The 12,500-nt window shown below is 40.1% G+C and overlaps 1 protein-coding gene across 1 annotated transcript in view; it reads left to right on the forward strand.

Moving 5' to 3' along the window:
* The first annotated feature begins 3,902 nt into the window (after positions 1-3,902).
* The window catches only part of LOC149109023 (dynamin-related protein Dyn2-like), an 11,023-nt gene continuing 2,425 nt past the window's right edge, over positions 3,903-12,500 (forward strand). Inside the window, exons 1-8 of the mRNA XM_089293876.1 lie at positions 3,903-4,375; positions 6,646-7,106; positions 7,218-7,550; positions 9,312-9,526; positions 9,646-9,840; positions 11,156-11,291; positions 11,522-11,982; positions 12,365-12,500. The exon at positions 12,365-12,500 is cut by the window's right edge and continues 2,425 nt beyond it. Of these exons, the coding sequence (XP_089150002.1) occupies positions 6,662-7,106; positions 7,218-7,550; positions 9,312-9,526; positions 9,646-9,840; positions 11,156-11,291; positions 11,522-11,982; positions 12,365-12,500 (1,921 nt within the window). The 5' untranslated portion in view covers positions 3,903-4,375; positions 6,646-6,661. The remainder of the gene's footprint in view (positions 4,376-6,645; positions 7,107-7,217; positions 7,551-9,311; positions 9,527-9,645; positions 9,841-11,155; positions 11,292-11,521; positions 11,983-12,364) is intronic.

Below are 12,500 nucleotides of genomic sequence, written 5' to 3' on the forward strand. Positions count from 1 at the left end.
AGAAAAATTCCTTATCATCTGCCAACCCGAGCTATCAACACTTAACAAACGTAATGAACTCGTATCATCTTGCCGCCACAGAAACAAAGCCCTCCTACGAAACAACTAACCCGTTAAATTTCGCGCTGCATATATTATGTAAATTATATTGTATATAAACGGTGGTAAACATTATTCTTATTAAATCCCCTGATGAGTGGGCAACCACGAAACAGGCTTCTAGGGATGAACTTGTAGTTTATTTGTGTTTTTCCTCCCACATTGTATGTATGTATATATATATATACATGAGAAAGCTAAATCTGAAGGTGCCGTGAAACCCATGTTATGGTGGCGCTATAGAGATGATGTTTTCGATATTTGGCCACATGGTTTACCTAAATTGTTAGAGTTTACTGAATACATCAATTCTCTTTATCCCACCATCAAGTTTGAGCTGGTTTATTCGGAGCATACCCTCAATGTCTTGGATCTCACTTTGCACCTCCAGCAAGGTTTTATTAAGACAGATATTTTTGCTAAACCTACAGATAGTCACCTTTATTTACCTTTTTCAAGTTCTCATCCGGCACATTGTAAAAGGGCTATTCCCTATGGGGTTGCTCTACGAATTAGACGTAATTGTTCCTCTGACGATTTTCTTAACAAGAGGTGTGCTGAATACAAAGGGTATCTTAAGTCCCAGGGCTATAATGCAGCTTTAGTAGACAAACAATTCGACAAAGTGCTTAGTATTGAGAGATCAGAATTGCTTAAGAAAAAAGCCAAGCCTGTCAAGAGAGTTTTCCCGTTAGTTCTTGACTACAACCCTATCCTGCCTGATATTCAGAGAGTTATCAAGAAACATGCTCATCTTCTGAGATCGTCGCCCGAATTACTTGAAATTTTTCCATCTAAATCGATTTTTCCAGCATATCGCCGTACCAAAAATCTCAAAGATATTTTAGCACCATCTAAATTTCGTGGCGACAACGCGGCAAACCAGGCAGAGAACGAAATGGGAGGGTGCTTCAAATGTTGTACTCGTTGTGATCTTTGCAAAAAAAATTTTTTAATTCAAGATTCCAAATTTAAAAGCTTTTCCACAGGCCGAGTCTACAAGATAAAGCAAAAATTGTCTTGCTCTTCCAAAAACGTTGTTTACTTGGCCTCGTGCAATAAATGCAAATTGCAGTATGTAGGTTCCACCACAACAGAATTTAAAGTACGTTTTCGCAATCACAAATCATCCATGCTCACCAACAAAAAGACGTGTGAGCTTGCAGTCCATTTTAATTGTACTAGGCACGAAATTTCCGAAATTAATTTTATCGTCATCGAACAAATTACTAGCCAGGGGGTTGCTGCGTATATTGATAAGTTGTTATTGACCAGAGAGGCCTATTGGACCTCCCAGCTATTTACACTCAGCCCTCATGGTCTTAATAAAAGACGGGAATTTAGATCCAAAAATCGCGTCCGTTACAATACATAATTAGACTGACTATTATACACTTATACACTTAGTAATTAAGGCGCTCGCAGATACATTGTTGTAATCTCATCACTTGCGCGTTCTTGTAAGTTGCCATTAGCTTGTTACAATACAGAATTAGACTGACTATTATACACTTAGTAATTAAGGCGCTCGCAGATACATTGTTGAAATCTTATCACCCGGCGCGTTCTTGTAAGTTGACATTAGCTTGTTATGTAATCTATTATTTCAGGTTGTATAGCATTACGTAATTATATTTACATTTTTCTGATCTTATATATATACATGCAAATCTGTAAACTTACTAGGATTTTTAACGTTTTATTTTTTAACTTGTAAATATTGTTCCAATCTGAAGAAGGCCGAAGGCCGAAACGTCGCATTAAAAGCCGGAACAGTTAGAAGTTTGCTTCATGACGCCTCATCTTACACTTAACTAAAATTCACATTGAAGCACGGTATCTTTTGATCCTTCTACTGGAAGTCACCGTTTGGAAAACCATATTATTCTGCCTATATATATATATATATATATATATATATATATATATACATATATATATATATATATATATATATATATATATATATATATATATATATATCAGAAACCACGAAGAAAACGCTGAAACTTCTCCAGTCAAACAATATATATATATATATATATATTGTTTGACTGGAGAAGTTTTAGCGTTTTCTTCGTGGTTTCTGACACGTTTAATCTATAATTTCCTGAGGTAAAAGGCTATTTTTATGTAACTATGATTATACTTGACTTGTGAAATAAATTAAAAAGTGCTTATTAGATATACGGAATTGGCAAGTTTTAAAATCCATGGTATCCCCGAGTAAGTCAGTAAAATCACTTTATAAAAATTATGACAAACAATGACTTGGAGGACACCTTGCAAACATTGTCATTTCAAAAACTAGCTTATTGATAGCTTTTGAAAGTATGTCAACGAAAGTAGCCAATTGCAGATGACAAAGTAATCTATTTGTACAAGCCTCGCTTTCATTCGTTGTCCAGCCAAGCCTGCTTTTCCGAGAAAGCTGCAAAACGTTACCGGGTATTTAAAGATAAAAGAGAAGGACGATTGTTGCAAATTTCATCGATTTAAATAGCGAAATCGGAAAGAGTGAAGATTCTTGGTTGAAGGAGATAGCGTTTTTCAGGTGGTCTTCTGGATTGAGAAAAACGCAAGAAGAGCGCTGCCTTGCAAGACTGAATCGGTTCGCAAAGTTTACCAGTTCGCCGGCTTAAATCTAAACAAGGTGTTTAATTCTCATATGTGAAAGGTTTCGCTTCAGAATAAGTAACAGGCATGGCATGCGACCATGTTTTCACTTCTCTTTGAAATACACAAATTGAATGTTAGGAATTACATTGCTCAGAGTTGTTATTGTTTAAAAAAGTCCGAACTAGCCGGTGCTATGAAAGTCAAGTTGAAACCTTAACTCGACAGTATTAGTGCGGGCCATCGCGAATGTTTTGGAGGATAAAATGGTAAAGTTTACAGCCCTATACATAGCGAATTCGAGATCCTTCGATCGTGATGTTGCAATTTTAATAATTTAAGCGATTAGCATTCACTCAGTTTGAGATCAAAATTTAGCGAAGGAATAAGTATACGTATCAGTCGTCCATATTACCCTGTCATATTAGCTCGTCGCAGTTGAAATGATACTTACAAAAAACTCAAAACTACAATTTGCATCGTGCAGCAAGTCCCTCTCCACAAAAAAAATAACTCAATAAAAATCCGTAAGAGGAAAAATTCGTGGGGTTGATTTAGTTGGGTTTCAACATTCATCTTAAAACAAGCTTAATTTTTCTTGGAATTTGAGATTCTAGGAATTTGACTTTCTTGCAAAACGTTGCGGCGATTTAGGTAATTTACGCCATCAAACAAAAACTCGTGACATATCTGATTTCAACCAGGGCAGCCAATCTTTCAACTGCCAATGAATGCAATACTTTGTTGTGGGAATTCTACGAATGCAGGGTCCATATTCTAGGGAAAACAAGCTCAGCTTTACTCCAGAGAAGAATGCTCATGCAATTACAGGAATATTACTGTTGCTTTCTTGTTGCCGACGAAAAATTAGCATAAATGATAAATTTTGTTTGATTCAACATAACAGGTAATGTTCTGAATATGGCACCCACACGACAACGGAGTCAGTTTACAACTTTTCTCGGCAAATAGTGACAATAGTAGAGGACAAAGAAATAATATATATATATATATATATATATATATATATATATATATATATATATATATATATTGTTTGACTGGAGAAGTTTTAGCGTTTTCTTCGTGGTTTCTGACACGTTTAATCCATAATTTCCTGAGGTAAAAGGCTATTTTTATGTAACTATGATTATACTTGACTTGTGAAATAAATTAAAAAGTGCTTATTAGATATACGGAATTGGCAAGTTTTAAAATCCATGGTATCCCCGAGTAAGTCAGTAAAATCACTTTATAAAAATTATGACAAACAATGACTTGGAGGACACCTTGCAAACATTGTCATTTCAAAAACTAGCTTATTGATAGCTTTTGAAAGTATGTCAACGAAAGTAGCCAATTGCAGAGGACAAAGTAACCTATTTGTTCAAGCCTCGCTTTCATTCGTTGTCCAGCCAAGCCTGCTTTTCCGAGAAAGCTGCAAAACGTTACCGGGTATTTAAAGATAAAAGAGAAGGACGATTGTTGCAAATTTCATCGATTTAAATAGCGAAATCGGAAAGAGTGAAGATTCTTGGTTGAAGGAGATAGCGTTTTTCAGGTGGTCTTCTGGATTGAGAAAAACGCAAGAAGAGCGCTGCCTTGCAAGACTGAATCGGTTCGCAAAGTTTACCAGTTCGCCGGCTTAAATCTAAACAAGGTGTTTAATTCTCATATGTGAAAGGTTTCGCTTCAGAATAAGTAACTGGCATGGCATGCGACCATGTTTTCACTTTTCTTTGAAATACACAAATTGAATGTTAGGAATTACATTGCTCAGAGTTGTTATTGTTTAAAAAAGTCCGAACTAGCCGGTGCTATGAAAGTCAAGTTGAAACCTTAACTCGACAGTATTAGTGCGGGCCATCGCGAATGTTTTGGAGGATAAAATGGTAAAGTTTACAGCCCTATACATAGCGAATTCGAGATCCTTCGATCGTGATGTTGCAATTTTAATAATTTAAGCGATTAGCATTCACTCAGTTTGAGATCAAAATTTAGCGAAGGAATAAGTATACGTATCAGTCGTCCATATTACCCTGTCATATTAGCTCGTCGCAGTTGAAATGATACTTACAAAATACTCAAAACTACAAGTTGCATCGCGCAGCAAGTGAAAGCTTGAAAGAGTGTGTAAAAATTCAGCTGCATAAAGAATCAGATAAAGGAAGTTTAAATCACAACTAGAAGGCTTTAACTGATCTCGAGGCCGCTGAGTTCATTCGGTTTGAGTGTCGTTCCTGTTATTTCTTGACTTTCTTGTTTCTTCTTCACTAATATAATCTGTACATGACGTGGCAATCTTTAACTAATTTCGCTTACGGGATTCCAATTTGCCAGGCGGGCCATTGGAATATTCCCTCAATATAAACCCTTTTGAAGAGCCGGAATAGGTTGCAGACTGAGTAAAATCATTCGATATTTTAGGAATAGTAAGTTATCGTATTTGCAAAGGATCAGTGCTCTTCAAAACAGTTGTAACAACCGACCCTCGTCCCAAAACAAGGAGTCCATCCTTGAGTTCACCCAGGGAATTTTCCCACACCCAAGTGCGATTGTTTGTAAGATGGAACTCCATGATATCAGTCAATAGTTGAGACTTGTGTACGGCTCGTACGAGTGGAAACAAGGTGGAACGAGCGTATGAGTAAGTTAAATTACGAAACGAGGCTCAGTAACCAAAACTATCTGGTTGGTTCTATGGGTAAAGTTTACATTTCCTAGGAATTAAATCATGGAAAAGCTTAGCAGTTGTTGCAAAAAAAGCTGGCGGTGCAATTTAGAAAATGTTCTGTATTTCATCGTTTGCCACTATGGTATATTATAATCTTCGCTTGTGGAAATTCGTGGCTTGAAAATCATAGATATCCCCAAGATTATGTTCAGGGCGTAAATCGCAGTTGCTAAAAGGTAAGATGCAAGTAATAGATTCAATTTATTGATTTATTTGTTGATTTCGTCACCGGACTTGGTATACCTAATTATAAAAGGACAGCGAGATGGCTTGGCAACATAGCATTTCTCCCAACTTTTAAGTGCTCATTTAAGGAACATAAAAGGGACTTATGGAAAGCCATAACTAACTTATGTGGTTGTTTATCATTATTTGCACATTTTTGTCCCAATTCCCCCTCCATAAAGGTGCATCTTATCAAGTATAGTTGACAAAATGTCGTTGCTTGTTCCCGCCATTTTGTTGTCTTTAACACCGGGGAAGAGAAGTAGCTGGAACCCATCTAAAAACCGGTTTCACCAGTTCGTGTTAGCGAGTAAAGCCTGGGTACTAGAGCTTGGTGTTGGAAGTAAGGTCAAGAAGACATAAAGACGAAACCACATCACGTAATGATCAAACCACATATTGAAGATACCAGACAACATAACAGCGTAACCACATTACATCATGACAAGAGCACAAAACGTAACTTAACAACCTCAATACATCATGATAAAACCACACCACGTAATGAAATTATTACACCACATCATGATAAAAACACATCACGTCAGGACTACATTACAGGACATAATGAAGAAACCACAAAACATAATGGAGTAACTACAACACATAATGAAGAAACCACACAACGTAATGAAGTAACTACAACACATAATGAAGAAACCACACCAAATAATGATAAACAATCACACAAGACAGTTATGGCTTTCCATAGGGACTGCTCAATGCCTGTGGTAGGTAAGGAAAGCAGGCTGAGTTTGCATACGAGCCAAGTGGCCCCATCCGGCCGGAGGTTTTCCCGGTTTCTGTATCATGAAGCGACTAGGGGTATTTCTACTCCTCCCTCCCCGCTTGATCCGGAGACGAGCGCACTAATCACGAGGCTACCTCCAATCAATGTTTGTGGGTATCTGGTCTTTTTTCAGATGACTTAAGTTTTTTGTTTGTTTGCTTGTTTGTCTCCAACATTGCAGAAACAGTCAGAAAAGAATGTCAGGTATAGTTGAGACACCCGTTGCCAAGTATGGCCGAAGTAGCGACTTTGGAGTTGTTTTGGATTTTATTCAAAGCATGTTAAGCAACGAGACTCTGCGACAAACCTTCAACATTCCGCACTTAGTCATGGTCGGTCGACAAAACATGGCAAAGACCACGCTCATAAACCGACTGATCGGTCGATATCTTCTCCCAATGCGCCGAAATGAAACGGCTAATACCCTGCAGGCACGCACCACATATCCCATAATACTCAATCTACGGAATGGCCCAAAAAGAATGGTAGAAGTGAAATGCGATAAGAGACCGGATATAGGAGGAGCTGTAGAGGACCCCACGGATGATGTAGTAGAGGATTTTCTTAACAAGGTTTCAGGTGAACTTCCCAAGGAGGAGGGAACTCCGATATCAAAGACCCCGGTCAATGTTACTCTACAAGGTGAGCTGTTATATAAATTTGATGTTGTTCATTTTCATTCTTTGTCACTTACATATGAAATCCGGCCAGCTAAGCAGGCTAACAACTGTTACTTTTGATCAATTTTTCCAGGCCCCGAACTCACGACCCTCACCTTGGTCGACCTTCCCGGCGCCCACTTCGCCAACGACGACCCGCGAATGAACCACGTGACTCAGCGTTTAGTGTTGGATTACATCGAGAAGAATACAAACAGCATTATCGTGATAGTGTCCGAAGTAGGGGACCCCACAGGCGACAGTGCAATAAACCTTGTCATGCAAAAGGCCGCAGATTTTAGGACCCGTACCATCTGCGCTCTAACCAAACCAGACAAGCTGAGAGAAAGTGATGACATGGGTAAAAGGGTGGCTTTAAATGGGTCAAGCTTTACCCTGGAGGATAACCGCTTTATTGTGCTTCGGGGTAAGAAATTGAAATTTGTACTGTGAGCGAAGAACGTTTCTTCAATAAGTCTGAAAACTACTTTAGTTAAACTCCCTGAATGATTTGAAACTACTACTGCTACTGCTGCTGCTACTACTACTGCTACTGCTACTGCCGCTGCCACTGCTGTTGCTACTGTTACTGCTACTGCTACTGCTAACACTACTGCCGCTGCCACTGCTATTGCTACTGTTACTGCTACTGCTACTGCCACTGCTACAGCTACTGCTACTGCTACTGCTACTGCTGCTGCTACAGCTGGTGGTGCTGCTGCTGCTACTGCTGCTGCTACTGCTACAGCTGGTGGTGGTGCTACTGCTACTGCTACAGCTGCTGTTGCTGCTACTGCTGCTACTGCTACTGCTACTGTTACTGCTATTGCTCCTGCTGCTACTGCTACTGTTACTGCTACTGCTACTGCTACTGCTACTGCTACTCCTGCTGCTGCTGCTGCTACTGCTACTGCTGCTATTACTACTGCTACTGCTACTGTTACTGCTACTGCTACTGCTGCTGCTACTGCTATTGTTACTGCTACTGCTGCTACTGCTACTGCTACTGCTACTGCTACTGCTACTGCTGCTGCTACTGCTACTGTTACTGCTACTGCTACTGCTACTGCTACTGCTACTGCTACTGCTACTGCTACTGCTGCTGCTGATACTGCTACTGCTACTGCTACTGCTACTGTTACTGCTACTGCTACTGCTACTGCTACTGCTGCTGCTGCTACTACTGCTGCTGCTACTACTACTGTTGCTGCTGCTACTGCTGCTGCTGCTACTGCTACTTTAAATGCTACTGTTACTGCTGCTGCTACTCCTACTACTACTGCTACTGCTGCTGCTGCTACTGCCACTGCTACCACTACTTTTACTACTACTGTTACTGCTACTCCAACCACCACTGCTATTACTGCTGCTGCTGCTACTGCTACTGTTACTGCTACTGCTACTGCTACTGCTGCTACTGCTACTACTGCTGCTGCTGCTACTACTGCTGCTACTTCTACTGCTGCTGCTACTGCTGCTGCTACTGCTACTTTAAATGCTACTGTTACTGCTGCTGCTACTGCTACTGCTACTGCTACTGCTGCTGCTGCTACTGCTACTGCTACCACTACTTTTACTACTACTGCCACTGCTACCACTACTTTTACTACTACTGTTACTGCTACTCCAACCACCACTGCTATTACTGCTGCTGCTGCTACTGCTACTGTTACTGCTACTGCTACTGCTGCTACTGCTACTACTGCTGCTGCTGCTACTGCTGCTGCTGCTACTGCTACTTTAAATGCTACTGTTACTGCTGCTGCTACTGCTACTGCTACTGCTGCTGCTGCTACTGCCACTGCTACCACTACTTTTACTAGTACTGTTACTGCTACTCCAACCACCACTGCTATTACTGCTGCCGCTGCTACTGCTTCTGCTACTACCCTTTACTTTGTCCTTACTAAGATATTATGTTGATTGCTGTGCAAAATAAACCGAGGTAATCACAATGACAATCACTGAAGCGAAAGAACCGTGACAAACCTATCAGAACTACTAGTAAAAAAAATCAATCAATAACTTGATAGAAAGCGCGGAAAAACTGTTTACTTGGCACATTGGGAACTCTGTTGCAAATGACTTTTCGTAGATCTCCGATTGCCTGGAGTGTTTTGTATAAATCTTAAACTCGATACCACAGGCATCAGGTATTTATTTTCTTTATTTGACCTTAACAACCCAGGCAAAGATGGTACAGATCCGAAAGAAAAGGACTGGGACGCTGAAATGACCCGTATAAAGGAGAAAGAGTGGTTCGCGAATCACCCACAGTACAGCGATATCCAACATGTGTGTGGCATTGATCGATTAATGGACACCATGATATCTTTACTGGCCGAAAAATTGGTCACGGAGATTCCAATTCTGGTGCGAACAATGAGAAAAAGAAAAGTAGAGGTAAACAAATGGCGCGGCCACAACTCCAGAACTTATCCTCCTAACCATTAGTCTCCTATGCACCCCTCCGGTGTTTACTTACAAATTAACAATGTTACATGGTTTTTTAATCGAAATAGGTCGATGAAGAGCTTAAAGAACTTGAGGACAGCGAAGTCCCTGAGTCGGATGAGGGAAAAGGGGCGGTTGCGATGAAGCTAAAGAATAACCTCATCAAACAGCTACACGAACTTCTCTTTAACAATACTTCCGACCTGGAAGGAGGCGAGAACGTGAGGCAGCTATTTAATTCATTCTGCGAAAATGTTTTTAGGGTAAGAGAACCTGCTGTATAACTTGCGTTACAACTGTTACAATCCATGAATGTCTTTTATCTAGAGACTTTGAGATAAGAGAGATGATTCGTTGAGCAAATTTTTGAGGTCACTATACACTTACAAATCATCACGAAACTGAAGTTCATTCAGTCAACACTAACATAATTGTAAATCCTCAATTAACCCCCTCTCACCCTCCCTGGTTGGGGGCGGGAGAGCGGGCGGGGGAAGGAGGGACTCAAGAGATAGGGCGACTTGTTTGTTTGGCGAAACGAGGCCAGTAACTTACAGTAGAATTCCGAAAGTAACGGTCCCGTTACCTTCGAATTTAGCAGGCAAAAGTGGCCGGTACTTTCGGGTAGCTGTTCCTTTAGGATGGTTAAAACACGATTGTACGGTAACAGTCGTTTCAGAAAAGCGGACGCGTAACACATGAAATAAAGGTGATTCGCAACAGTTGTTTTCTGGACCATACCTAGCATTTTCAATTAGCGTTTTGCCAAACTTCCCCAAAAAATGAAAATCAGTAAAGCATGAATTTTGTATGAACCAGATCTGTCATAGGAAAGCTGATGCACATTTCTGAAATTACGATGTATGGCATTGGGAATATGCCAGAATAAATAAAATTTTGTATGTTTAATTTCGAAGAAATCGCGAAAACATTTCAAACCATGCGCTTTGTTTAATGAAATTAAATGGACAAAGAAAAGAACACTATTTTAAAGAAATTGCCCCAAACTTGAAGACACCAAAATGTGCATTGAAGTTATGTTTTGAAGCCATGAAATTTTTGTTGGCTTGTGTTTTCGTGTTCTTGGGAAGGAGACTTTTTCTCAACATCACTTCCATAGTAAATTCAGAACAATTTTCGATTTTACGCGTTTTTTTGAAAATCTTAACAACAACAACAACAACAACAACTTTACTCGCTCTTGTACTCTTGTACTAACCACGTATGCCTGATAATGTTAACAATTTTATTCCAAAGTTTTATTAGCGTTAATACACTGTGGAACACTTTTAAATTTGTCGATGAAGTAGGCGCTCGAAACCACGAAAAAGTTGCTTGAAATCATTATAAATTAAAAGTCATAATATTCAGATCTATGTGTGCAACATTCTCCCGCGATTATAAACTGTTGTAGTGAATTACTCTTGAGAATATGCAGACCTCCCAAGAGCCTCTAAAAATAATAGTTTAAGGAAAATTTTGGGGTCAAACAAAGTCAATTATGAGGAATTGGGAAATAGAGAATCCCTAACAGTAACTATTATTTAAGTCATGATTAAATTTATCTTTCATCTCTAGTTGGATCCTCTTGCCATGCGTAACGATGATGACATCAAAAAACAGCAAGGGAAATTGGAAGGTGCGACTGCCCCACTAGGGGAGAGCAGTGAAAACAGTCAACTCCTGCAGAAACTACTCTACGAGAAATATACAGGTAAAACCGCTTAGACTACCTTCACACTCCTTCATAGCGTGTTGGCCGGATGTCTTGTGCTCAGTGAGATAATTTTTCATCGGGCGCGGCACACTGAGACAATAAAAGCTTCTTCTATGATGTGACATGTTTTCATCTTCTAACCAAAATAGGCAATAAATCTTTTATGCTATAACTCAGGCAGTACGTATGTTATTTTATGACTGATATATAGTCTATTTTCTGGGTAGGATATAACTTTGAAGGCAGTCCGGTTCAAGTCAATAGCCCCGTTGATCAACTGCTGCCCATATCGGAGACTCTTGTTCAAAAGGTCGAGGAAACTCTACGGAGCATAGTTCAACAGACCATCGAACGCAGCCTGTCCAAGTTCCCCACCCTCAAACAAGCGATCGAGGCGAAAGTTGTGAACAAAATATTTGACACCAAACGCGACCAGACCATTCAGTTCATCCGACAGTTTCTTGAAATGCAGAAGAAAAGCATTGACGTGGTGTTTGCACCAGTCCCCACGCCTCACGAAATGAGCCTCTGGGAATCCTGCCTAACAAGAGACAACAAGTTTCATCCGAGCATGATGTCAAAGATGATGAGTCACATGAAGGACCTCGGGAAGAAACTCTACCCTGACCAACTGGTCAGCGAGATGAATGAGGCTCGTAGCAAGACTGATTCGTTTGCCAATCACAAGGTAAGAATGCAGCACGAGATCATATGGAGTGTTATAACATGACGTCACGGCGGTTCACACTTTTTGGGAACTTTGCAACTGCGCTGGACCATATATTTACAGGGGGATTTCCAGAGTTACTTGCCGCTGTTTGGGATAAGGTTTTCAAGTTTGGAAAGATTCTGCTTTCGTCTGAAAAAGCGATACAATTTGCCGTGTTCAGCCAGCTTCAACAAAGACATAAACCTCGTAAAAAAAAACAAGGGCTGCTATATAGTAGTGCGCGTGTATATGGCACCAGTTTCTCAGTCAATTGCAGTCAGAATGTGCCACGAATCAGTGAATCAAATCACTTTCGTTTGAAAGGCCGTTCTTACGAAATGTTTACCTTCTTATCATTTAGGACATTGAGGAAATGAGGAATCTGAAAAAGAACGTAGTGAGATGCTTCAACGTACTGAAAATGAACGTGTGTGACACAGTCCCCCGCTGCATCTTACATTTCTTCGTCACACAGCTGGTGGATGACCTTGGCCGCG

Source organism: Orbicella faveolata, unplaced genomic scaffold (genome assembly GCF_042242905.1).
Source record: "Orbicella faveolata isolate gen_17 unplaced genomic scaffold, um_ofav_v1 contig_25, whole genome shotgun sequence".
NCBI classification, from domain to species: domain Eukaryota; kingdom Metazoa; phylum Cnidaria; class Anthozoa; order Scleractinia; family Merulinidae; genus Orbicella; species Orbicella faveolata.